General features: G+C 50.7%; 3 protein-coding genes across 6 annotated transcripts in view; 1 reads left to right on the top strand and 2 right to left on the bottom strand.

Moving 5' to 3' along the window:
• ABHD11 (abhydrolase domain containing 11) overlaps window positions 1-27542 on the top strand; it is a 997569-nt gene that overhangs the window by 294991 nt on the left and 675036 nt on the right. The gene's annotated exons all lie outside the window — the stretch shown is intronic.
• Window positions 1-27542, bottom strand: part of GTF2IRD1 (GTF2I repeat domain containing 1) — a 228559-nt gene that overhangs the window by 176103 nt on the left and 24914 nt on the right. The window lies entirely within an intron of this gene.
• Window positions 19104-27542, bottom strand: part of CLIP2 (CAP-Gly domain containing linker protein 2) — a 113056-nt gene continuing 104617 nt past the window's right edge. For 2 of the 4 annotated variants that reach the window (XM_050783647.1, XM_050783644.1), the window contains 4 exons: window positions 27272-27431; window positions 23891-24076; window positions 23257-23319; window positions 19104-21214 (listed from right to left, as the gene is read on the bottom strand). In XM_050783647.1, the coding sequence (XP_050639604.1) occupies window positions 21203-21214; window positions 23257-23319; window positions 23891-24076; window positions 27272-27431 (421 nt within the window). In that variant the 3' untranslated portion in view covers window positions 19104-21202. The remainder of the gene's footprint in view (window positions 21215-23256; window positions 23320-23890; window positions 24077-27271; window positions 27432-27542) is intronic. The other 2 variants (XM_050783645.1, XM_050783646.1) reach the window with 2 other exon arrangements.

The raw sequence follows: 27542 nt of genomic DNA on the forward strand, positions 1-27542 counted from the left end.
AATCAAACACCCCAGCTACGAGCCTGAGGCATCCTGTCCCCAGCCTCATGGAGAGTTCCCAGCGAGACCCATCCCCAGCTGCCCCCAAAGTTCACCTGCTCATAAACACACTCTTTTTCGTTTGTTTGCTTTTTTTTTTTTTTTTTTGAGACAGAGTCTCGCTCTGTTGGCCAGGCTGGAGCGCAGTGGCACAATCTAGGCTCACTGCAACCTCTTCTCCCGGGTACAAGCAATTTTCCCGCCTCAGCCTCCCTAGTAGCTGGGGTTACAGGCACCTGCCACCATGCCCAGCTAATTTTTGTATTTTCAGTAGAGATGGGGTTTCACCATGTTGGCCAGGCTGGTCTCAAACTCCTGACCTCAGATGATCCAACAGCCTCGGCCTCCCAAAGTGCTGGGATTACAGGCGTGAGCCACCACACCCGGTCCTTATAATTTTTTAACTTCCTGTAGAGATGGGGTCTCGTTTTGTTGTCCAGGCTGGTCTCAAATGCCTGGCCCCCAGCAATCTTCCCACCTCAGCCTCCCAAGTAGCTGGGATTAGAGGCGTGAGCCACTGCGCCTGGCTGAGGGAGGGTTTTGGAGAAGAAAGGGCAGAAGTAAAGTGAGAGAAGGACTGGGCAGTGTATTGAGTGGCTCAGAGCAGCTGCTCAGCTCCCTCTTCAAGGAGAAATGTGACATTCCGCGGCAAACTGTGACAAATCCACCTCTCCAAAACCCCATTCAAGTTTGCTGTTCTCACAGAAATAGGAAATTCTGCCATCTTTGTTTGGATTCCTCAAAAGCAAGGCCAGAGAATTTGGGTGCAGTGGCTTGGGAGGTGATCCCAGGACACCTGTGAGGGGTGGGACAGGGAAGAAGCCACTAAAGGGGGCATTTACGACTGAGCATGGTGGCTCACACCTATAGTCCCTGCACTTCGGGAGGCCGAGGCGGGAGAATCGCTTGAGCTCAGGAGTTCAAGACCAGTCTGGGCAACATAGTGCAAACCCATCTCTATTAAAAATTTAAAAACTTACCTTGGTGTGGTGGCTCATACCTGTGGTCCCAGCCACTCAGGAGGTTGAGGTAGGAGGATCACCTGAGCCCAGGAGATTGAGGCTACAGTGAGCCGTGATCACGCCACTATACTCCAGCCTGGGTGGCAGAGTGAGACCCTGTCTCAAAAAATAGTGATAGTAAAAAATAAAATTTTAAAAATAAAAATAAAGGCCGGGTGCAGTGAATTATGCCTATAATCCCAGCACTTTGGGAGGCCAAGACGGGCGGATCATGAGGTCAGGAGATCGAGACCATCCTGGCTAACACGGTGAAACCCCGTCTCTACTAAAAATACAAAAAAAAATATTAGCCGGGCGTGGTGGCGGGCGCCTGTAGTCCCAGCTATACAGGAGGCTGAGGCAGGAGAATGGCGTGAACCCGGGGAGCGGAGCTTGCAGTGAGCTGAAATCACGCCACTGCACTCCAGCCTGGGCGACAGAGCGAGACTCCGTCTCAAAAAAAAACAAAAACAAAAAGAAAAACAAAAACAAAAACAAAAAAATTAGCCAGGCATTGTGGTGCATGCCTGTAATCCCAGCTACTCAGGAGGCTGAGGCAGGAGGATCACTTGAACCCAGGAGGCGGAGGCTGCTGTGAGCCATTGTGCCACTGCACTCCAGAGCAAGACTCTGTCTCAAAAATAGTAAACAAATAAATAAATAAAAATAAAGAGTGCGTTTATGGGCCAGTCATTGTGGCTCATGGCTGTAATACCAGTACTTAATACTGGTGACAGAGCTGGAGTGCAGAATAGAAAATCATATATATAATTTTTTTTTTTTTTGAGACAGAGTCTCGCTCTGTCGCCCAGGCTGGAGTGCAGTGGCACGATCTTGGCTCACCATGAGCTCCACCTCCTGGGTTCACGCCATTCTCCTGTCTCAGCCTCTCGAATAGCTGGGACTGCAGGTGCCCGCCACCAAGCTAATTTTTTTTTTTTTTGTATTTTTAGTAGAGGTGGGGTTTCACCGTGTTAGCCAGGATGGTCTCGATCTCCTGACCTTGTGATCTGCCCACCTCCATCCGCCTCCCAAAGTGCTGGGATTACAAGTGTGAGCTACTGTGCCCGGCCTTTTTTTTTTTTTGGTAGAGACTGGGGTCTTGCTATGTCTCCCAGGCTGGCTTTGAACTCTTGGGTTCAAATGATCCTCCCACCTTGGCCTCCTAAAGCACTGGGATTACAGGCATGAGCCACTGCACCTGGCCAAAAAATTTTAAAATTAGCTGTGCATGGTGGTGCATGCCTGTAGTCCCAGCTACTCAAGAGGCTGAGGCAGGAGGATCGCTTAAGTCCAGGAGGTCAAGGCTACCTCTAACCTGGGCGACAGAGTGACAGCCCATCTCTAAAAAAATAAAAATAACAACACACAAACAGGGCTGGCCACATAGAGTTTTGTGAGGATTGAATGAATGCCTAGAAGGTTAAGAAGTAATCACTGAGAAAAATAAGGACTTTGGCCGGGCGCGGTGGCTCAAGCCTGTAATCCCAGCACTTTGGGAGGCCGAGACGGGCGGATCACGACGTCAGGAGAACGAGACCATCCTGGCTAACACGGTGAAACCCCGTCTCTGCTAAAAAATACAAAAAAACTAGCCGGGCGAGGTGGCGGGTGCCTGTAGTCCCAGCTACTCAGGAGGCTGAGGCAGGAGAATGGCGTGAACCCAGGAGGCGGAGCTTGCAGTGAGCCAAGATCGGGCCACTGCACTCCAGTATGGGCAAGAGTGCCAGACTCCGCCTCAAAAAAAAAAAAAAAAAAAAAAGAAAAATAAGGACTTTTAGGCTCAGAACATGAAAGAGCCAGGTCAGACACGGTGGCTCACGGCTATCATCCCAGCAATTTAGGAGGCTGAAGAGGGCGGATCACTTGAGGTCAGGAGTTGGAGCCCGGCCTGGCCAACATGGTGAAACCCCATCTCTACTAACAATAGAAAAATTAGCTGGGCAGGCCGGGCGCGGTGGCTCAAGCCTGTAATCCCAGCACTTTGGGAGGCCGAGACGGGCGGATCACGAGGTCAGGAGATCGAGACCATCCTGGCTAACACGGTGAAACCCCGTCTCTACTAAAAATACAAAAAAACTAGCCGGGCGAGGTGGCGGGCGCCTGTAGTCCCAGCTACTCAGGAGGCTGAGGCAGGAGAATGGCGTAAACCTGGGAGGTGGAGCTTGCAGTGAGCTGAGATCCGGCCACTGCACTCCAACCTGGGCGACAGAGCGAGACTCCGTCTCAAAAAAAAAAAAAAAAAAAAAGAAAAATTAGCTGGGCATGGTGGCTCATGGTGGCCCATAGTCTCACCTATGTGGGAAGCTGAAGCAGGAGAATTGCTTGAACCCAGGAGGCAGAGGTTGCAGTGAGCCGAGATCACACCACTACACTCCAGCATGGGCATGGAGTGAGACTCTGTCTCAAAAAAAAAAAAAAAAAAAAAAGGCCAGCAAAGATTTAAAATCAAGAGTTTTCTTTTTAATCATGATAAATAGTTAAGATGAAAGAAATTACAAGACTATCACCAATAAGATGAATACTTTATAAACGGGAGGGCTAATGTGTATTACAAAGTTAAAATCAGCAAATACAAAATTAAAATGAAAAGCTATGAAGTTGGTCTTAAAAGTAACTCTCCACAAGAGATAAAAGTTTAGAGGTTTAAAATAATGATAAAACAAAGTGACAACGTAAATGTGATTTAAGAAGATAGACAATCAATGCCTCAGGTCTGGGATTAAAAGATTAAAAATATGAACATTAAAGATGTAAGTCTGAGAAGATGGAGATGACCACCCAGGAGATGGAGGGACGGTGCAGAGAAGGGGATCGCAGATGAAGAACTGGCATTGGGGAGAAAGAATATCATGTTTCTTTTCTTTTCTTTTCTTTTCTTTTCTTTTTTTCTTTAAAAATATATGGGGTCAGTCCAGGCGTGGTGGCTCATGCCTGTAAACTCAGCACTTTGGGAGGCCGAGGTGGGCAGATCATGAAGTCAAGAGATTGAGACCATCCTGGCCAACATGGTGAAACCCCGTCTCTACTAAAATACAAAAAAATTAGCTAGGCGTGGTGGCAGGCACCTGTAGTCCCAGCTACTCGGGAGGCTGAGGCCAGAGAATCTCTTGAACTTGGGAGGTGGAGGTTGCAGTGAGCCAAGATCGCGCCACTATACTCCAGCCTGGCGACAGAGCAAGACTCCATCTCAAAAAAAAAAAAAAAAAAAAAAAAAAAAAAAGATACGGGTCTCGGGTCTCTCACTATGTTGCTCCAACTCCTGGGCTTAAGTGATCCTCCTGCCTCAGCCTCCCAAAGTGCTAGGAATACAGGCATGAGCCACTGCACCTGGCCCATATTTATTTTCTGAACAAGATACAAACTTTCAAGTAAAGAGGACAGAAAGAAAGAAAGAGCCGGGCGCGGTGGCTCAAGCCTGTAATCTCAGCACTTTGGGAGGCCGAGACAGGTGGATCACGAGGTCAGGAGATCAAGACCATCCTGACTAACACGATGAAACCCCGTCTCCAAAAAAATACAAAAAACTAGCCGGGCGAGGTGGCGGGCGCCTGTAGTCCCAGCTACTCAGGAGGCTGAGGCAGGAGAATGGCGTAAATCCGGGAGGTGGAGCTTGCAGTGAGCTGAGATCCGGCCACTACACTCCAGCCTGGGCGACTGAGTGAGATTCTGTCAGGAGAGGAGAGGAGGGGAGGGAAGGGGAGGGGAGGGAAGGGGAGGGGAGGAAAGAGGAGAGGAGGGGAGAGGAGGGGAGAGGAGGGGAGGGGAGGGGAGGGGAGGGGAGGGGAGGGGAGGAAAGGAAACGGGAGAGGAGGAAAAGAAACAGGAGAGGAGGAAAGGAAAGAAAACAGAAAAGCTGTTTTATTTATTTGTTTGAGACAGGGTCTCGCTCTGTCATCCAGGCTGGAGTGCAGTGGCGTGATCATGGCTCACTGCAGCCTTGGCTTCCTGGACTCAGGTGATGCTCCCACCTCAGCCTCCCCAGTAGCTGGGATTACAGGCATGTGCCACTACGCCCGTGGTTTTGCCATGTTGCCCAGGTTGGTCTCGAACTCCTGAGCTCAAGGAATCCTCCTGCCTCGACCTCCCAAAGTGCCGGGATTACAGGTGTGAGCCACCATGTCCAGTACAGAAAAGTTGTTTTAAAGAAAACAATTCTGGCTGGGTGTGGTGGCTCACGCCTGTAATCCCAGCACTTTGAGAGGCTGAGGCAGGTGGATCACTTGAGGTCAGGAGTTTGAGACCAGCCTGACCAACATGGCAAAACCCTATCTCTACTAAAAATACAAAATTAGCTGGGCATGGTGGCGCATGCCTGTAATCCCAGCTACTTGGGAGGCTGAGGCAGGAGAATTGCTTAAACCCGGGAGGCAGAGGTTGCAGTGAACAGACATTGTGCCACTGCACTCCAGCCTGCGACACAGCGGGACTTTATTTCAAAATAAAGAAGGAAAAAGGAAGAAACAAAAAAGAGAGAAAGGAAAGGAGGAAAGAAAAGAAAAGAAAAGAGAAAGAGAGATGGAAAGGTGGGGGAGGGAGGGAGAGAAGGCAGGCAGGCAGGAAGGAGGGAGGCAAGGAGGGAGAGAGGAAGGGAGGGAGGAAGGGAGGGAGGGAGGGAGAGAATGAAGGAAGGAAGGAAGGAAGGGAAGGAAGGAAGGGAGGGAAGAAGGGAAGGAAGGAAGGGAGGGAAGAAGGGAAGGAAGGAAGGAAGGAAATCAATCAGTTAATAGAGTTACTAAAAAAATTTAAATAAGTAAATGAAGAAAACAATAGCCAAAAGCTTGACTATTTCAGATCAAGATGGTCAAATAAATTCAAATTACCAAAAAAAAAAAAAATGAGGATAATTAGGTGACTTGGAAAGGGTATAGAAAGAGGACAGTTTGTCAGGATGCGAGGACAACCTGGCAGTGTCTGGAGCTCTGGGAGAGCAGTTAAGTAGGAGTGCAAGATTGAAGATGGAAGTGTGTGCAGTGGTGGAACTGATCAATCCATCTGACAGCCACTCATGAGCACCGACTGTGTGCCATGCCCTGGGCTAAGACTCAGAGATATGGGGGTGGCAGTGGTGGCTCATGCCTGTCATCCCAGCACTCTGGGAGGCTGAGACAGGCCAATCATTTGAGCCCAAGAGTTCAAGAGACCAGCCTGGGCAGCATGGTGAAACCCCATCTCTCTAAAAATGCAAACAATTAGCTGGGCATGGTGGTGCGCACCTGTAGTTACCGCTACTTGGAAGGCTGAGGAAGGTGGATGTCTTGAGCCCAGAGATGAAGGCTGCAGTGAGCTGATGGCACCACTGCACTCCAGCCTGGGCAACAGAGTGACACCCTGTCTCACACACACACAAGGAAAAAAACACAAAATTTCACTTAGGAGGAGTAAGTTCAAGAGATCCAAGTACAACCTGGTGGCTATCCTTGGTAACAATGTGTTCTAAACTTGAAAAGTACCCAGAGAGTGGATTTGAAGTGTTCTCGGTACACTCCCCACAAAAAGATAAATGAGGTAATGCATATGCTAATTAGCTTGATGTAGCCAGTCCACATTTTATGCGTATTTCAAAACATCATGTTGCACACCACAAACAGATACAATTTTTGTCAATTTAAAAAAAGAGGTTAGAGATATGTTGGAGTGCACACAGCATGCTCCCCTCTAGGCAGAGGTGTGAACCAAGTTCCCGATGGGCGCGTCTCTGCAGGCCATGGAGAAAAAGTGTGTGTGCACATGTGTGGATATATATGCATGTATATGCGTGTGTGTATGTGTATTGCTTGTGTGTATATATGTGTATGTGTTTGTGTGTGTGTATATGTCTGTGTGTAATGTGTGTGTGCATGCGTACATGTGTGTGTACATGTATGTGTGTGTTTTTGTGTCTGTGTTTGTATGTATTTGTGTGTCTGTGTACATGTATCTGTAGTGTTTGTATGTGTATGTGTGTATATGTGTACCTGTAACACCTGCCTATGTGTGTAGGTATGTGTGTATGTGTATGTATTTGTGTGTGTTCATGTCTGTAGTGTTTGTGTGTTTATGTGTATGTATGTGTCTGTGTATTTGTGTGTCTGTGTATGTGTCTGTAGTGTGTATGCATGTGTATGTGTGTATATATGTGTGTAACACCTGTGTATGTATGTGTATATGTGTACATGTATGTGTATGTATTTGTGTGTCTGTGTACGTGTGTGTTTGTGTATGTGTATGTCTATGCGCATGTGTGTATATGTATGTGTATATGTGTGTATGTGTATATGTGTATTATGTGTATGTGTATATGTTTGTGTGTATATGAGTGTCTGTATAACACGTGCATAAGTATGTACGCGTATACATATGTGTATATATGTACATGCATGTCTGTGTACATCTGTAGTGTTTTTGTGTATGTGTATGTATTTGTGTCTGTGTACATGTGTCTGTAGTGTTTGTGTATGTGTCTATGTGTATGTGTGTGTTTGTATGTGTCTACATGTGTATGTGTATTGTTTCTGTATGTGTATGTGTGTGTATATGTGCATCTTTGTGTAACATGTGCATATGTGTGTATGCATACGCATATGTATGTGTACATGTCTGTGTGTCTGTGTTTCTGTGTGTCTGTGTATTTGTGTGTGTCTGTGTACATGTGTCTGTAGTGTTTATATGTATTTGTATTGTGTTTCTGTATGTATATGTGTAGATGTGTGTCTCTGTGTAACATATATATGTACGTGTGTGTGTATGCACATATGTATATGTGTACATGTATGTGTATATATTTCTGTGTACATGTGTCTGTAGTGTTTGTGTATGTGTGTGTATATGTGTATATATGTGTGTATGTGTGTACATGTGTGTCTGTGTGTGTATATATGATGTGCACGTGTACATGTGTCTCTGTGTATGTGTGTGTCTGTTTGTGTGTGCCTGCATGTGTGTTGTCACTTGGAAAGGCCTGAGGGTGTGGTGTTGGAGGCAGGATCTGAGGCCTGAACTGGGAGCCGGGGACAGAGCCCAGAGTGTGATGAACACGACAGACCCCAGGCTGCGGACCTGGTGCACGGCCATGAAGGTGCTCCTGGTGAACTCCAGGCTCGGGGCTGCTGGGAAACTGAGGCACAGCTGTGCGTGGGGCCAGCCGGAAGAGGCAGCTGTGGCAGCAGGAGAGGGCGGCTGGGAGGGGGTCTAGGCGGGGTTGGAGCCGCCCTGGAGGCAGCAGGTCCTTCCCTCTGCTGGTAGCTCCAGAGAAAGGGCCCAAAGCCTTGCCCAAGGTTCCAGAGAAGCTTCTAGAACTTGAGCATCCTGGTTATTCGTCCTATACCATGTTCCTCCTGAATTTACACTGGACCCCAACTTCAGTCTCAAGACACTTCCCAGCCTCTCTTGGGGAGTGGGAATGGGACCAGGGTGAGTGCCCAGCTGAGGTCGGCAAGGGGGACGCGATGAGGGGGTTCAGGACAGAGAAGGCAGGCCAGGGTCAGCACTGTGGAAGGAGCCCAGACTGCGGGGAGGGGAGGCAGCGCTGTGTGGGAGGAGGGAGGCCAAGGTAGTCCTGGCCCGGTGCGGTCCCGGGGAGGGGATGAATGTCCACGCCCTGGCCGGCCTCTCTCCCAGAGATGGAAGCATGGACACACATGCATACTCACAGACAGGCCTGAACCAAGTCTGGGAGGCCACGGGAACAGGGAGCTCTGGGGCCAGGAGCCGGGACACCTGTGTCCCCGTTATTGCTCCTGCGTGCAAAGCTGACCTGTGTCTCCCTCTGCAGCCCTAAAGCCCAGCCTGGACCAGAGAGTGGAACGGCCAAGCCGCGGTGAGAGGGCCGAGGGTGACACCTGGTGGTGAGTGGAAAGCATCACAGGCAAGACTTGGCTGGTAGGCCTCTTGCCGCCCAGTGATGCGTGGTGTCACCCACCCTCCAGCCTCCCCTCCTGTTCTTCACCCCAGGGCTCCACAAAAGGAGAAGGCCAATGTCTCCCCACCGGACCTGGAGGGTTTGATCAATGTCTCCCCGGCAGACAGAGCAAAGAGAAGTGGGGCAAGAGAAGTCCCAGATTTTTTTTTTTTTTTTTTGAGACAGAGTCTTGCTCTGTCACCCAGGCTGGAGTGCAGTGGGGGTCACTGCAACCTGCGCCTCCCAGGCTCAAGCAGTTCTCCTGCCTCAGCCTCCCGAGTAGCTGGGCTTACAAGCATGTGCCACCACGCCCAGCTAATTTTTGTATTTTTAGTAGAGATGGGGTTTCACCCTGGTAGCCCCAGGCTGGTCTTGAACTCCTGACCTCAAATGATCTGCCTGCCTTGGCCTCCCAAAATGCTGGGATTACAGGTGTGAGCCATTGTGCCTGGCTAATTTTTGTATGTTTAGTAGAGACAGGGTTTCACCATGTTGGCCAGGCTGCTCTCGAATTCCTGACCTCAGGTGATCCACCCTCCTTGGCCTCCCAAAGTGCTGGGATTACAGGCGTGAGCCACCGCCTGGCCTAGAAGTCCCCATTTCTGAGCTCCCCTCAACATCAGACAGACACTGTGTTGGAGGGGGAGGGTTGCACAGGTTGTCACCATAACCCCATGCCGTGGAGATGGCTTTCAAAGGCCAGTGCTGTGCACTTTGGGGTGGAAGGGTCATGAGGACACCCCCCACCCCGCTTCAGACCACACTGGTTCATCCCCACCCCCAAAACACTGATGCTCCAAGCTTTATTTAGTCTTCTTCCCAAAGCTGGACCCAGGGCCTCATCCCAGGAGTGACCCAGAGAACGATATCCCCCCACCCCTACCCAAACCATGATTTCCAAGATTACCCGCTGGGACCCCCATGCCTGAGGCTTATGCTCCCACTTTATAGATGGGAAAACTGAGGCTGGGGAGGGAAGGGCTTTGCCCAGGGCTACAGGCTGGTTACTGCCCGAGTCAGAGTCGGGACTTGGGTCTCAGCCGCTGTAAGGTGCTGCCTTTTTTTTTTTTTTTTTTTTTGAGACAGGGTCTTGCTCTGTTGCCCAGGCTGTAGTGTAGTGGCACAATCATAGCTCACTGTAGCCTCGACCTCCCAGGCTCAAGCAATCCTTTTGCCTCAGCCTCCTGAATAGCTGGGACTACAGAGTGTGCCACTGTGCGTGGCCAATTTAAAAAATATATATTTACATATATATATATATGCAGGGTGCGGTGGCTCACGCCTGGAATCCTTGCACTTTGGGAGGCCGAGGCGGGCGGATCACCTGAGGTCAGGAGTTTGAGACCAGCCTGGCCACCATGATGAAACCCCCTCTCTACTAAAAATAAAAAAAAATTAGCTGGGCGTGGTAGTGGGCGCCTGTAGTCCCAGCTACTCAGGAGGCTGAGGCAGGAGAATCACTTGAACCCAGGAGGCAGAGCTTACAGTGAGCCGAGAATGTGCCACTGCACTGCAGCCTGGACAACAATATATATATTATTAAAAAATAGAATATGTATATATATTATTAAACATATATATATATATATTTGGTAGACATGGGAATCTCACTATGTTGTCCAGGATGGTCTCAAACCCCTGGCCTCAAGTGATCCTCCCACCTCGGCCTCCCAAAGTGCTGGGATTACAGGCGTGAGCCACCACACCTGGCTGATGCTGCCTCTTGATCACAGATCTACAGTCCTGTGAGTTATAAGGCAATACTAGGCAATTCACCTACATCAGAACTTATAAAAGGAGGCCCCAGCTGTCGGTGCTGAGAAACAATGAGAGAGGAGAATTGCTTTAGAGCACTGTCTTAACCTTGCGCTGCTGAGGTTCTAGGAGGGATGATTCTTTGCGCCGGGGCTCTGTCCTATGCATCATAGGGTATTTAGCAGCATCCCTGGCCTCTGTTCCCTACATGCCAGTAACATGCCCCTGTTGTGACCACCAATAACGTCTCTCGATATTGCCAAATGTCCCCTAGAGGGCAGAGTACCCCCGGTTGAGAACTACAGGCTTGGACAGAGCTATGTGGCGAATCCCACCTTCCAGGCAAGGGTGGGGTTACTATCTCCCACCTGAAGCCTCGTAGGCGGGGTGGGCTGTGAGAAGACTCCTTGGAGAGCTTATTAACCCTCCCTGGCAGTGGATGGGTGCCTAAGATTTTAGGTCCTGAATTGAGGCTATGTTTGCAATTCTTTTTTCTTTTGGAAACAGGATCTTGCTCTGTTGCCCAGGCTGGAGTGCAACGGCGTGGTTATAACTCACTGCAGCCTTGAACTCCTGGGCTCAAGTGATCCTCCTGCCTCAGCCTCCCTAGTAGCTGGGACCACAGACATGTAGCACCATGCCTGGCTAACTGGTTTTTTGTTTTTGTTTTTGTTTTAGATTTTGGGGTCTGGCTATGCTGCCCAGGCTGGTCTTGAACTCCTGACCTCAAGCGATCCTTCCACCTCTGCCTCCCAAACTGCTGGGATTATAGACATGAGCCACTGCATCCAGCCTCGCCCACTTTTTGAGAGGCTGATGAAGTGTAAGGGCCTGTCCAAGCTTTTCTCCAGTAATAGGGGCAGGGCAACCCCTACTTGGAGAGGTTTAAGGACAAATTGAGAGAGAAAAATAAAGTTGCTGTTAAGATTATGCCCTGTGAATCCTGCTCAGATCTTTGTCTTTGGCATTCTGCCAATTGTATTTCATATACTGTATGTAGATGTGTATTTCCGTTTATATTTATTTATTCATTTATTTATTTATTTATTTATTTTTGAGATGGAGTCTCTGTCACCCAGGCTGGAGTGCAGTGGCGCAGTCTTGGCTCACTGCAACCTCTACCTCCCGGGTTCAAGCGATTCTCCTGCCTCAGCCTCCAAAGTAGCTGGGATTACAGGTGGTACCACCACATCAGCTAATTTATATATTTTTGGTAAAGATGGGGTTTCACCATATTGGCCAGGCTGGTCTCGAACTCTGACTTCAAGTAATCTGCCTGCCTCTGCCTCCCAAAGTGCTGGGATTACAGGCGTGAGCCACTGCACCTGGCCTGGATTTCTTTTTATTTATAATGTTTGGAGTTCGTTCTTTCTTTCTTTCTTTCTTTCTTTCTTTCTTTCTTTCTTTCTTTTTTTTTTTTGAGATGGAGTCTCACTTTGTCACCCAGGCTGGAGTGCAATGGTGGGATCTTAGCTCACGACAACCTCCGCCTCCTGGGTTTAAGCGATTCTCCTGCCTCAGCCTCCTGAGTTGCTGGGATTACAGGTTCCCACCACCAACCCTGGCTAATTTTTGTATTTTTAGTAGAGACAGGTTTTCACCATGTTGGCCAGGCTGGTCTTGAACTCCGGACCTCAAGTAATCCGCCTGCCTCGGCCTCCCAAAGTGCTGGGATTACAGGCGTGAGCCACCGTGCCTGGTCTGGAGTTCTTTGTACTTTGTATTCACCTCTTTCATCAATTCTGGAAGTTTCTCAGCTGTTTCCTCTTTAATGCTCTTCTTCAATTCTATTTTCTTTGCCACCTGATTAGACTTTTAATTTTCTTTGGGTCTTATTTATTCAGCAAATATTTGTTGATCATGATTCCAGACACAAGTCTAGGCATTTAGAATATGTAAGCTCCCCATGCGGTTTACATTCTAGATTCTTTTATTTTTAACAGTTTAATTTAGAGACAGGGCTTCACTCTGTTGCCCAGGCTGGAGTGAGGTGGCATGATCATAGCTCGCTGCAACCTCCAATTCCTGGGCTCAAGCGATCCTCCAACCTCAGCTTCCAGAGTAGCTGGGTCTATAGACATATGCCACCATGCCTGGCTAATTAAAAAACAAACAAACAAAAAAACATTTGTTTATAGAGATGGGATCTTGCTATGCTGCCCAGGCTGGTCTGTAACTCCTGTGCTCAAGTGATCATCCCATCTCAGCTTCCCAAAGTGCTGGGATTACAGGTGTGAGCCACTGTGCCCAGCCATCATGCCACCTTTTTTGCATAGCCCACACTAGATAAAGATCATCACCATACCCGGGTTTCTTCTATCCACAATACTTACAATTTTCAAATGTCTGAGATGTCATGTCTTCTAGATTTTCCTGGAATAATATTTTCTTTTTCAAAAAAGGTCTTGTTCTGTCACCAAGGCTGGAGTGCAGTGACATGATCATAACTCACTGCAGCCTGCAATTCCTGCCTCAAGTGATCCTCCTGCCTCAGCCTCTCTAATAGTAGGGACTACAAGTGCACACCACCATGCCCAGCTAATTGTTTTATTTTTTGTAGAGATGGGGTCTCACCATGTTGCAAAGGCTGGTCTCAAACTCCTGGGCTTAAGTGATCCTCCCACTTTGACCTCTCAAAGCACTGAGATTGTAGGCACAAGCCACTGCACCCACCCCTGGGATAATATTTCATAAAAGGGTGCTTTATCTGGGTATTTTTCACTGTGGGACCTCAAGCAGGGTCTGGGCCATCTTGTCATTTTCTTTTTTCTTTTTTTTTTTTGGGAGACACAGTTTCACTCGGTCGCCCAGGCTGGAGTGCAGTGGCAAGAACTCAGCTCACTGCAACCTCGCCCCCCGAGTTCAAGTAATTCTTCTGCCTCAGCCTCCAGAGTAGCTGGGACTACAGATGCGCACCACCACTCCCAGCTAATTTTTGTATTATTAGTAGAGACAGGGTTTCACTATGTTGGCCAGGCTGGTCTCAAACTCCTGACCTCAGGTGATCCACCCGCCTTGGCCTCCCAAAGTGCTGGGATTACAGGTGTGAGCCACCGCGCCCGGCCTTTGGTGTGATTATTAACAAATAATAATTTTTCATACTGGTACACATGTGAAATCATGGCAACTATCATAATGTACGTTTTTCTGTTTGTTTGTTTTTGTTTTTTTTTGAGACAGGGTCTAACTCTATTGCCCATGCTGGAGTGCAGTGATGAAATCATGGCTCACTGCAGCCTTTAACTCCTGGGCTCAAGCTATCCTCTCCTTTTGGCCTCCCAAAGTGCTGGAATTACAGATGTGTGCCACCATACCTGGCTAGATTTTCCTTTCCTTCTTCCATCTCTCTCTCCTTCCCTCCTCCTTCCTTTCCTCCCTCCCTCATTTTCCTTTTCTCTTTCTTTCTCTCTTCTTTCTCTCCTTCTCTCCTTCTCTCTTTCTTTTAGTCAAGGTCTCACTCTTTTGCCCATGTTGGAGTGCAGTGGTATGATCACGGCTCACTGCAGCCTCAATCTCCCGCACTCAGGTGATCCTCCCATCTCAGCCTCCAAAGTAGCTGGGCATACACCGCAAGCATACGCTACCACATCTGGCTCATTTTTTTTTTGAGATGGAGTCTTGCTCTGTCACCCAGGCTTGAGTGCAGTGGTGTGATCTGAGCTCACTGCAACCTCTGCCTCCTGGGTTCTGTCGTGCCTCAGCCTCCCAAGTAGCTGGGATTACAGGCACCCGCCACCATGCCCTGCTAATTTTAAAAAATATTTTTACATAGAGACGAGGTTTCACCATGTTGCCCAGGCTGGTCTCAAACCCCTAAGCTCAAGTGATCCATCTGCCTTGCCCTCCCAAAGTGCTGGGATTATAGGCATGAGCCATGGCGCCTGATCCGGCTAATTTTTAATATTTTGTAGAGATGAGGTCTCACCATGTTGCCCAGACTGGTCTTGAACTCCTGGGTTCAAGCAATCCCCCTGCCTCAGCCTCCCAAAGTGCTGGCATTACAGGCATGAGCCACCATGCCCAGCCTTTTCTTCTTCTAAGTTTCCTTGTTAGTAGGCAAGGATAGACTTTGTTTTTTGTTTTTTTTTTTTGAGATGGAATCTCGCTCTGTCGCCAGGCTGGAGTGCAGTGGCACGATCTCGACTTACGGCAACCTCCGCCTCCTGGGTTCAAGCAATTCTCCTGCCTCAGCCTCCTGAGTAGCTGGAACTACAGGCGCCTGCCACCATGCCCGGCTAATTTTTGTACTTTTAGTAGAGACGAGGTTTCACCATGTTTGCCAGGATGGTCTTGATCTCTTGACCTCGTGATCCTTCCGCCTCCGCCTCCCATAGTGCTGGGATTACAGGCGTGAACCACTGCACCCGGCTTCTTTTTCAAAAAGTATCTTATGAGGTGAAGTGCACATAACGTTAATCATTTTGTAGAGGCACTAGTACATTCACAATGTCATACAGCTACCACCTCTACCATTTCCTTCCTTTTTGTTGTTTTTTACTGTTTCTTGTTCAGGTGAATTCCAGAACATTTTCATCACCCCATAGTCATTATGCAGTTCCTCCCCATTTTCCTTAGCCCTTGGCCTCTGGCAGTCGGCAATCTGCCTGTGTCTCCATGGATTCATCTTTGTGGATATTTCACATAAGTGCAATCATACAGTACGTGACTGTTTGTGTCTCCCTGCTTTCACTTAACAGGATGCTTTGGAGGTATATCCACGTTGTAGCAAATGTCAGTGTTTCACTCCTTTTTTGAGATGGAGTCTCGCTCTGTGGCCCAGGCTGGAGTGCAGTGGCACGATCTCAGCTCCCTGTAACCTCCGCCCCCCAGGTTCAAGCGATTCTCCTGCCTCAGCCTCCTGAGTAGCTGGGATTACAGATGCCTGTCACCATATCTGGTTAATTGTTTTGTATTTTTGGTAGAGATGGGGTTTCACCATGTTGGCCAGTCTCGAACTCTGACCTCAAGAGATCCACCCACCTCAGCCTCCCAAAGTGCTGGGATTACAGGTGTGAGCCACCATGCCTGGCCGTTTCATGCCTTTTCATGGCCAACTAACGTTCCATTATATGGATAGACCACATTTGTTTTATCCATTTGTCTGTTGATTGGACATTTGTCTTATTTCCACTTTTTGCCTATTGCAAATAATGCTGCTATTAACATGTGTGTACACGATTTTCTGTGGAAATGCTTTAATTTATCTTGAGTATATAATTAGGAGTAAAACTTCTGGGTCATATGGTAACTCTGTGTTTTAACATTTTGGGGCTGCGCATGGTGACTCATGCCTGTAATCCCAGCCCTTTGGGAAGGGTGAGGTGGGAGGATTGCTTGAGCCCAGGAATTTACAACCAGCCTGAGCAACATAGTGAGACCCTCGTTTCTAAAAAAAAAAAAGTAAAAAAAGTAAAAAAAAAAGTCTCTAAAAAAAAAAAAAGTAAAAAACCATACTTTGAGGAACTGGTGCGGTGGCTCACGCCTGTAATCCCAGCACTTTGGGAGGCCAAGGCAGGTGGATCACTTGAGGTCAGGAGTTCAAGATCAGCCTGGCCAACATGTTGAAACCCTGTCTCTACTAAAAATACAAAAATTAACTGGGTGTGGTGGTGCACACATGTAATCCCAGCAACTCAGGAGGCCGAGGCAGGAGAATCACTTGAACCTGGGAGGCAGAGGTTGTGGTGAGCCAAGATTGCACCTCCAGCCTGTTGCCCAGGCTGTTTTGTTTTGTTTAAGACGGAGTCTTAAAAAACAAAACAAAACATATTTTGAAGAACTGCCAAACTTTTCTGAAGCAGCTGCCCCATTTCACATTCCCACCAGCAATATATGAGAGTTTCAATTTCTCTACATCCTTGTCAACACTTGCTACTGTCTTTTAAAAAGTTTTAGGCATCCCAGTAGGTGTGAAGTGGTATCTCTTTGTGGTTTTGATTTGCATTTCCCTAATGACTCATGTTGTTAAGCATCTTTTCACGTGTTATTGATCATTTGTACATCTTCTTTGGAGCAAGATGTATTTGGATCCTTTGCCCATTTTGATTTTATTTTTTATTTTTAGAGTTGGAGTCTCACTCTGTGATCTGGGCTGGAGTGCAGCCTCATACTCCTGGGCTCAAGCGATCCTTCTGCCTCAGCTTCCCAACTAATTGGGACTACAGGTGCATACCACTAAACCTGGGTAATTTTTTATTTCTTTATTTATTTTTATTATTTATTTATTTGCTTATTTATTGAGATGTAGTCTTGCTCTCTCGCCTAGGCTGGAGTGCAATGGCATGAACTTGGCTCATTGCAACCTCCATCTCCCAGGTTCAAGCGATTCTCCTGCCTCAGTCTCCCAAGTAGCTGGGATTACAGGCGCGCGCTACCACGCCTGGCTAATTTTTGTATTTTTAGTAGAAACGGGGGTTTTACCATGTTGACCAGGCTGGTCTGGAAGTCCTGACTTCAGGTGATCCACCAACCTCAGCCTTCCAAAGTGCTGGGATTACAGGCAGGAGCTACTGTGCCCGGCTTTTTTTTTTTTTTTTTTTTTTTTTTTTTTTAAAAGAGACAACGTTCTTGGTATGCTGCCTAGGCTGGTCTTGAACTCCTGGGCTGAAGTGATCCTCCCGCCTCGGCCTCCCAAAGTGCTGGGATCATAAGCATAAGCCACCTGGCCCAATGTTCGTTTTCTAGTTTGGGTCATTGTACTGCGGTTATGTGGGCTGTTAATGTCAGGGGGAGCTGGGAAAGAATGTATAGGAATGTCACTATTTTTTGCAATTATTCTGTAAGTCTAAAATGATCTCGAAATCAAAGAGTTAAAAAAGAGTTGGACAAGCACAATGGCTCATGCCTGTAATCCTAACACTTTGGGAGGCTGAGGTGAGAGGGTTACTGGAGCCCAGGAGTTGGAGGTTGCAGTGAGCTATGATGGAGACTTTGCCTTCCAGCCTTGGTGACAGAACAAGGCCCTATCTCTAAAAAAACAAAAACAAAAACAAAACAACAACAACAACAAAAATGGCAGGTGCAGTGGCTCATGCCTATAACATCAGCACTTTGGAAGGCTGAGGCTGGTGGATCACCCAGGAGTTTGAGACCAGCCTGGCCAACATGATGAAACCCGGTCTCTACTAAAAATACAAAAATTAGCCGGGTGTGGTGGTGTATGCCTGTAGTCCCAGCTACTCGGGAGGCTGAGGCACGAGAACCTGGGAGGTAGGAGTTGAATTGAGCTGAGATCACGCCACTGCACTCCAGCCTGGGCAACAGAGTGAAACTCTTGTCTCTACAAAATAATAATAATAATTAAACAAAACATATTTTGAGGAACTGACATGGTGGCTCACACCTGTAATCCCAGCACTTTGGGAGGCCGAGGCGGATAGATCATTTGAGGTCAGGAGTTTGAGACCAGCCTGGCCAACATGATGAAATCCCATCTCTACTAAACATATAAAAATTAGCCGGGTGTGGTGGCATGCACCTATAGTCCCAGCTACTTGGGAGGCTGAGGCACAAGAATTGCTGGAACCTGAGAGGCGGAGGTTGAAGTGAGCAGAGATCATGCCGCTGCACTGCCGCCTGGGTGACAGAGCGAAACTCCATCTTGGGGGAAAAAAAAAAAGATCCTCGTTCCATCTTCCAGGGAGGGAATCTCCACCTGAAAGCCTATTTTTTTTTTTTTTTTTTTTTTTTTTTGGAGACAGAGTCTCGCTCTATTGGCAAGCTGGAGTGCAGTGGTGCGATCTCGGCTCACGCAACCTCCACCTTCTGGATTCAAGCAGTTCTCCTGCCTCAGCCTCCCAAGTAGCTGGGACTACAGGCACGCGCCACCACGCCCGGCTAATTTTTGTATTTTTATTAGAGACAGGGTTTCATCATGTTAGCCGGGATGGTCTTGATCTCTTGACCTCGTAATCCACCCGCCTGGGCCTCCCAAAGTGCTGGGATTACAGGGGTGAGCCACCACGCCCGGCCTTGAAAGCCTATTTGACCACAAAGTTTGCAACACGCTGTGCTGTTGATCTGATCTCCAGAAAGCCTGCTGCAGGCACCAGAATTTGCCCACTGAAGCTGGAAACCTTATCGGACTCATCACAAGTGTGTGAGCGGATCCATTACTGTTTCTGTTGATTTTTTTTGCAGGCCTATTTATCCCTCCAGCAGGTTCAAATGTGAACCCAGGACCAGCCCTCTCCAGCGGCCTTTCAGGACCTGTCCTCTGCCTGTCCTTGCTAAGGTGTCTCTCCTGGGACAAGGACAGCCCCAGATGTCTTCAGCTCCAGCCTCTCTGAGGCCGTGCCTACCTGGGAAGCAATGAGCTGGCAGAGGGCAGGATCGGGGGCCATCTCCTGGCACCAGGGTGCCCAAGAACAGGGAGAGATCAGGAAGCCAAGGGTCCCCACAGAGAGGAGCAGACGAGACAACTGCAGGGGTCCTGGACCTGTCACAAGCTTTATTGTCCCGAGCACAGACTCGCCACACTTCAACAATTCCACTCTGGGGAGGGGAGGGGTGCAGGAAGGAGCTGGGGAGGGGACATGGCTGAGCCACGCTTGGGCGGCCACACCGGGCAGGCTGAGAGGCCCACGAAGGCAGAAGCTCCCAGGGAAACCGCTTCTTGGACACCCATCACCAGGAGCCCACCTCCGGCGGCTCAGCTTCTCCCAGCGCTCTGCTAGGTGGACCTCTGGCTGTTAGTAGACTAATCGGTGCCCCTGCAGATGGGGCAGAGCTGCCTGATTTTGCTAGAAAGAGCTGTATTTGACCCTCGGTTAGGCCACTAAAGCATCGCTTCTAGACAGCTGTTAATAGAACTGCATGCGAGAGCTACCGAAAGCCAACAGGGACTGGGAGGTGGGCCCGGGGGACCGACTCTGACTCCCCAATGGGCTGCATTTGGGCAGGAACGTGAGCGCCACCTACCTGTAGCAGGTGGTACTCACGAGGGCGACCTGGGCCGTTCCTATGAATTGCACACGTGTCCTGTGCGTTTTGGGAAAGCCGGGACGGGGCATCAGGCTTCTCCTTCTGGTCCCCTGATGGGGGAGGCCTCACAGGAAAACACTCCCTGAGCTGCCGGAGGGTGGGGCAGGGCCCCCTGTGCTGATGCCGGGGTGCAAAGCGGTAAGCAACCTGTCGGTCCTCCAGCGGAGAGGTGGAGGCTGCAGGGCCAAGGCTGGCCTTTTCCACCACGCACAGGCCTGGGATAACTTAACAGGCTTGAGGGGAAGACAGCGGGGGCAGTGAGATTTCTCTTACTCCCAGCCCCTGTTAGGAGCTGGGGCTGGAGACGCTCTGTGCAGGTGCCTGGCAAGACCAGGAAGGGATGTTCCATGTGGCACCCACACCCCGAATGCCTGGCTGTGTGTACTCGTGTGTGTATACAGCACCTCTAGGCTGCAGGAACACTTGCAGTATCTGTGGGCACAGTCCTGCCAGGCCTGGGTCTCAGTCCCAGAAACCAAATATGTGTCTCTGTGTGGCCTGAGCGTGGTTCACAGCAAACGCCACCACCCACTCAAACACCGCCACCCACCCACACAGTCATCTGTGCAGATATGGTCCCTCTGAGTGCGTGTGTGTGTGTGTGTGTGAATGTGGTGTGTACATAAGGACCTGCTTAGATGCATCTGCAGGTGGGTGCAGATGTTTGGAACATCTGGTCAACCCCAGGGGAAACCGTATTACTGACCTTTGACCTGCCTAGAACCTCCACTGTGAGCTGCCTCTGCCCTGGGCTCTGAGTCTGGGTTTGCCCAAGGTCACGGTGGGAGGTGAGGAGAGGGGCTTCCAAACCTTCGTAACACTGCGTCTCTGGCCTTGGTGACATCTTCGGCCAGCAGCTTAGAGGTGTGTGTGTGTTGGTGTTGGTGGGCGGCGGGAGAAAGACCCTGTTCCCCTGCCCTCCGCCCCCGCCAACACCTTGAACCTGGGGGCCTCGCTGGGCAGGCAGGCTGGCTGAGGGGAACTGGTACCACTGTTTGAAGAAGGTTCAGAAGGTGGGGACGAGCAGCCCTGGGGACCGCCTTGGCCTGAAAGTGGCTTCGGAAAAGGGGCCCCCACTTGGCTCTTAAAGACTGGACGTTCCCCCTTGGTGCCTGCATGGACAAACGTTCCCCCTCCCCACCGCCGGCCCCTCTGGGGAGACCCGAGGGAGAACGGGCAGAAAAAGAGGACAGGGGCGCTAAGATGGTCCTAAGGGCAGCTCCTTCTGGACAGAAGGTCCCGGCCGGATACCCTCTGCCTCCACTGACAAAATCCAGAAGCTGCCGGGCGTCCAGGCCGAAGGTCCCCGGGTCAGGCCGGGGCTGTACCGTTCACACTCTCTGTGGAAGGCTGGGCTTGAGGAAGCGTCCTGGTCTGGCCGGGGATCAGGGTGGGGGATTGTCCGCAGCGGTGAGTACGTTATTGTTACAAACACTGTTTTGTCTCCAAAGTGACAGTCCTGGCTCCTGCCTGGAGGAGGTGCTGCCGGGCAGCCGCGCGGGGCTCTGGTGTGGACTGGACCACTCCACGCAGTATCCCCTCAGGGTCAGTGCTTGTCCTAGAGAGAGTAAAGAGCATCATCAGAAAGGGTCTCAGAGAGCCTGGAGGGCCAGGCAGTCAAAGCGGGGTCAGGGAGGAAAGGAGGTGGGGCCGGGTTGGGGAGGAGGGAACACCAGCATAGAGGGAACTGCACGTGCCAAGGCCCTGAGGCAGGAAGTGCCTCCCTGCTGTGTGTTTGGGGCTGAGTGAGACAGCAGGTGGGGTGGAAGGTGCTGATGGGAAGCTGAGGGGAAGAAGCAGGTTTTTTGTTTGTGTGTGTGTTTGTTTTGAGACGGAGTCTTGCTCTGTCACCAGGCTGGAGTGCAGTGGTGTGATCTCAGCTCGCTGCAACCTTCTACTTCCTGGTTCAAGCGATTCTCCCAGTTCAAACGATTCTCCTGCTTTGGCCTCCTGAGTAGCTGGGGTAACAGGCATGTGCCACCACACCCAGCTAATTTTTGTATTTTTAGTAGAGACGGGGTTTCACCATGTTGGCCAGGATGGTCTTGATCTCCTGACCTCGTGATCCACCCACCTCGGCCTCCCAAATTGCTGGGGTAGGCGTGAGTCACCGCGCCCAGCCAGAAGCAGGTTTTACAAAGAGCCCTGAGTGCCTGTGCGGGGCTAGATCAGAGGAAATTAAACTGGAGACTCCAAGTCTCAGTTTTCACATCTATCTTTCTTTTCTTTTATTTCTTTTTTTTTTTTTTTTGAGAGACAGAGTCTCGCTCTGTTGCCCAGGCTGGAGTGCAGTGGCACAATCTCGGCTCACTGCAACCTCCACCTCCTGACTCAGCCTCCGAGTAGCTGGGACTACAGGCATGTGCCACCACACCCAGATGATTTTTTTTTTTTTTTTTTTTTTGTATTTTTAGTAGAGATGGGGTTTCACTCTCTTGGCCAGGCTGGTCTCGAACTCTTGACCTCAGGTGATCCGCCTGCCTTGGCCTCCCAAAGTGCTGGGATTATAGGCGTGAGCCACTGCGCCCGGCCAGTTTTCACATCTGTGAACTGGGATGACCCCATGTGCCTTGCAGGGTGGCTGAGAAAACAAGGCCAGGAGGACAAAATCGCGCTGACTCCTCTGAGGCTGGCTCTGCCCACACAACCCTGCCTGTGTCTGGAGCTTGGCAGATTCTGTGGCTACGCTGCTCCTGTTTCTAGTGAGCACCTGTGCTCCAGGGGTTCTGCTGTCAGAACTAGGTAGGTTCTCTCTCTCTTTCTGTGTTTTTCTTAGGGACAGGGTCTCACTTTATTACCAAGGTTGGAGTGCAGTGGCGCAATCCTAGCTCACTGCAGCCTCAAACTCTTGGACTTGAGTGATCCTCCTGCCTTAGCCTCCTGAGTAGCTAAGGCTACAGGCGTGCGCCACCACACCCAGTTAATTTTTAAAACTATTATTACTGTTTTTTGAGACAGAGTTTTGTGCTTGTTGCCCAGGCTGGAGTGCAATGGCGCGATCTCGGCTCACTGCAACCTCCACCTCCCACGTTCAAGCGATTCTCCTGCCTCAGCTTCCCGTGTAGCTGGGATTACAGCTGTGTGCCACCCTACCGGGCTAATTTTGTATTTTCAGTAGAGATGGAGTTTCACCATATTGGCCAGGCTGGTCTTAAACTCCTGACCTCAAGTGATCCACTGGCCTCGGCCTCCCAAAGTGTTGGGATTACAGATGAGAGGCACTGTGCCCGGCCTTTATATATATATATATATATATATATATTTTTTTTTTTTTAGAGAGAGGATCTTGCTATGTTGTCCAGGCTGGTCTCAAACTCCTGGGCTCAAGTGATCCTCCTGGCTTGACCAGACAAAGTGCTGGGGTTACAGGCGTGGGCCACTTCGCCCAACCTGTAACTTTTTTAAGAAGGGAAGAAAACAAAAATCAAAAGAGCAGGGTGAATCCAGAATCAAGTTTGCCTGCAACAGCACCCTCCCTGAGTGACTCTATTGTAAAGCTTCTTGCAGAATGCATCTTTGTCTGTAGTGACGTTTCAAGGATTTTCTCTAGAGAGGTCTGCCTGCATGGCAGGGACCTGGGAGGGCTGAGGCGCCCCTCACCTCTTGTTTCTGGGCTTTGTCCTGCTGGTGGATGCCGTTTGCAGAACCGGAATTGCCAATGATCTGGAAGAGTCAGGGGAGACACTGAGCGAGGCAGCAGTTCCCGATTTGCTCGCCAGATGGCGAGGTCTTCCTATGGGACCATCTCAGGTTCCAAATTCCAACCCCTTCAGTCTGGGGCTCCCAGCACCCCCAAAGACCAAGCCTCTAGGGGCAAGGCTGCTTCTCCCTTCTTACTCTAAGCCCCTCAGGGCAAAGCCATGTGCCCCTTGAACTGCGGGTTCCAGAGGGCAGGGCTCCCTCCCCTTTCAGCCAGGGTTCCCAGGACAGAGCCGCCTCCCGCTTCAGACCAGGGTTCCTGGGCCAGGCTGCCTCCCCCTTCAGACCGGGGTTCCTGAGACAGAGCTGCCTCCCCCTTCAGACCGGGGTTCCCGGGACACAGCTGCCTCCCCCTTCAGACTGGGATTCCCGGGACACAGCTGCCTCCCCCTTCAGACTGGCATTCCCAGGACAGGGCTGCCTACCTCCTCGGACTACGGTTTTAAAGACAAGCCTGCCTCCCGCTTCAAACAGGGACTCCGAGGACACAGCCCCGTGGCTTGCCTCCTGGTGGGCCCTGCCGGCCGCGGCTCACCTGGGCCTTGTCAGGGCAGCTCCTCATGGCCTCCATCAGCTTCTCCACCTGCTGAGCCTGGTCCAGTGCGTCCCTCAGGGCGTCCTCCGTGCTCATCAGCTGGTGCTGCAGCCGCAGGAGCTCGGGTGCCGAGGACGGGTCGATGAGGGAGTAGCGCCTCTGATCCGACAGGGATTTCTCTTTGTCCTGGAAGTGGCAGGAGAGTGGGAGAGTGCATGAGTGTGTGTGTGTATGTATGCATGTGCACACACGGGTGTGTGTGTGTTGGTGGGGGTCTCGCCTCTAGGCAGAAAAGTCTTCCAGCCTCACTTTGTCTCTAGGTTCCAAGCCTGGGCATCACCCAGAGGATTCTCAGGCCTCTGTGAGGTGCTCCATTGTCTCCAAGTGGGAAACACAGGACCCCCTCCCTCTGGTGTTTTTTTTTTTTTTTTTTTTTGAAACAGAGTCTCGCTCTGTCGCCCAGGCTGCAGTGCAGTGGCGCGATCTCGGCTCACTGCAAGCTCCGCCTCCTGGGTTCACGCCATTCTCCTGCCTCAGCCTCCCGAGTAGCTGGGACTACAGGCGCCCGCCACCACACTCGGCTAATTTTTTCATATTTTTAGTAGAGGCGGAGTTTCACCATGTTAGCCAGGATGGTCTCAATCTCCTGACCTCGTGATCCGCCCGCCTCGGCCTCCCAAAGTGCTGGGATTACAGGCATGAGCCACGGCGCCCGGCCTTGTCTTCAAAAAAAAAAAAAAAAAAAAAAAAAAAGGACAGAGACTGGGCATGGTGGCTCATGCCTGTAATCCCAGCACTTTGGAAGGCTGAGGCGGGCGGATCACCTGAGGTCAGGAGTTCGAGACCAGCCCGCCCAACATGGTGAAACCCCGTTTCTACTAAAAGTACAAAAATTAGCCGGGTGTGGTGGCTCACATCTGTAGTCCCAGCTACTCAGGAGGCTGAGGCACGAGAATCACTTGAACCTGGGAGGTGGAGGTTGCAGTGGGCCGAGATCATGCCACTGCACTCCAGCCTGGGCGACAGAGTGAGACTTGGTCCCCACCTCTCCTCCCCCGACCCCAAGAAAAAGACTGAGTCTCACTCTACTGTGCAGGCTGGAGTGCAGTGGTGTAATCATAGCTCATTACAGCCTCCAGTGCCTGGGCTCAAGTGATCCTCCCACCTCAGCCTCCCATGTAGCTGATACTACAGAGCATGCCACCACACTTGGCTAATTTAAAAATTTTTTTTGTAGAGATGGGGTCTTGTTATGAGGTCCAGGCTGGTCTTGAACTCCTGACCTCAAGCCATCCTCCCAACTTGGCCTCCCAAAGCGGTGGGATTATAGGCATGAGCCACCGCACCTGGCACCCTTCTTCTTACACTACCCCCACCCAACTGTCTTATAAGGTTCCTCCTCTCCATAGTCACCTCCACCATGGCACCCAGAGCTGTACCTGCCCCAAGGCCTGCCAGCCTCTCTCCTGCACAAACTCCATCCTTCAGCACTGCCCAGTCCCGTCTGCCCTGACCCTCCAAACTTCCTCTCAACAGAACCTCCCTCCTGAAATCAAGAGGCTTCTACCCACCCACCAAGGTTTCCCAAGTTCTCCCATGGACACAGTGCAGGGAGGTGACAAGAGGCTGCCCTGGAGGCAGAGGCCGCCAGTTCCCAAGGAAACTTGACCAAACCGTGCCCCGTGGGCACGAGTCTGAGCTCAGCACTGCCCACTCTTACAAGGCTCTGGGGAAGCCCCTGGGGGGATTGAAGACTCCCCAGTCTGTGCCAACCCCAGGGGCTTATCTTCTATTGAGCCACAGGGACCTCAGAGGGTGCAGCCACCAAAGCCCCGCTAGCCAGATAGGCCAGGACTTGAAGGCCGGCAGGACTCAGTGATCCCCCACAGCCACAGTCTGGGTGTGTGACCAGAGTGATGCTCTTTATCCGCGAACGCTGAGGGCCAAGGGCCTGCTCCCGGATATGGGGGGCTGAGGCCCTCCCTCCAGCCTGTGAACCATCCCCTTACCCAGGGCTGGGCCCTGCTCTCCTTCCATCACCTCCGCAGTGGCTGAGCCCAGTGGCTGGGCAGGAAGGTGGTGGGGGGCTTCAGGGCAGCTTTCTCAGACAAGGACCTGTCCTCCTGGACCCCACGCCCTCCATATCGTGACATTGACCAGGCACAGGCCTGTCCTGAGTGCTCATCTCAGGAGGATGGGATGGGGATGGGATGGTTTATTCTTTTTTTTTTTTTTTTTTTTTTTTTTGAGACGAAGTCTCACTCTGTCACCCAGGCTGGAGTGCAGTGGTGCAATCTCAGCTCACACCAACCTACGCCTCCTGGGTTCAAGTGATTCTCCTGCCTCAACCTCCCAAGTAGCTGGGATTATAGGTGCGCACCACCATACCTGGCTAATTTTTGTATTTTTAGTAGAGATGGGGTTTCATCACGTTGGCCAAGCTGTCTCGTACTCTTGACCTCAAGTGATCCACCTGCCTCAGCCTCCCAAAGTGCTGGGATTACAGGTGTGAGCCACCAGGCCTGGCCAAGGGATGGGGATGGTCCTGTCCCATGCTACCAGCATCACCTGCCTACCCCAACCCCAGTTTCTGCAGACTCAGTGAAGTCAGCTTCCTATTCATAACAGAAAAGAAATCTCAGACGGGGGTGGTGGCTCACGCCTGTAATCCCAGCACTTTGGGAGGCCGAGGCGCGTGAATCACAGGGTCAGGAGTTCAAGACCATCCTGCCTAACATGGTGAAACCCCGTCTCTACTAAAAATACAAAAAAATTAGCCGGGCATGGTGGCGGGTGCCTGTAGTCCCAGCTACTCGGGAAGCTGAGGCAGGAGAATGGCATGAACCCGGGAGGCGGAGCTTACAATGAGCTGAGATTGCGCCATTACACTCCAGCCTGGGTGACAGAGCGAGACTCCATCTCAAAAAAATATAAATAAAATGAAATAAAGAAATCTCAGCCTCCCAGAATCCCAGGCCTGCTGTAGACTTTCAAGTTCTCATCTCCTTCCTGAGACTGATGTGTGAAGCCCCACTGCAGGACCCTGAGCAAGGAACCACTGGCTTGTGGTTGATTACTCCTTTGCATGGGGAGCTCATTACCTGTATTGGCTCATCCTGCCTCTGGATAGGTCAGATACGAAGTTTTCCTTTGCACTATATCACACAGACTGCCACATAGGCAGCCATGATGTCTGCAAAAGCGGCTAGCCAGGGTCCCTCCACCTGCCTATGGTCCTAGAAGATTTCCAATCCTCACTGTGACTCAGCTGTCCCTGGGGTCATTCCAGGAGGTCTCCAGTCTCTACGGCCTGACAGCAAGGTTATCCCAGCCCCACCTGGACTAGTGCCCCTGCCCTTAGGCCAACCCTACCCCACATACCAGCCCGGTCAGCTTTTCACGCAGGCCCCGGATGTCATCCTTGAGTTTCTGCTCCTTGATCCGCCACTCAGCCTTGTGCACCTCGCGGCTCAGGTCCCTCTCCGGCCCCGGGGAGTGACGATTGGCCTCCAGCAGCAACACCCGCAGTTCGTTCAGGCTCCTGGGGGTGAGACAGGCACAGAACCACTGCACTCAGCCCCGGCTCCTCCAGCTCCCACACTGACCAGCTGGTGGGGGACATAGGCTACTAGATGGCATCTGTGCCACGAGG

This window comes from Macaca thibetana, chromosome 3 (genome assembly GCF_024542745.1).
Source record: "Macaca thibetana thibetana isolate TM-01 chromosome 3, ASM2454274v1, whole genome shotgun sequence".
Lineage (NCBI taxonomy): Eukaryota > Metazoa > Chordata > Mammalia > Primates > Cercopithecidae > Macaca > Macaca thibetana.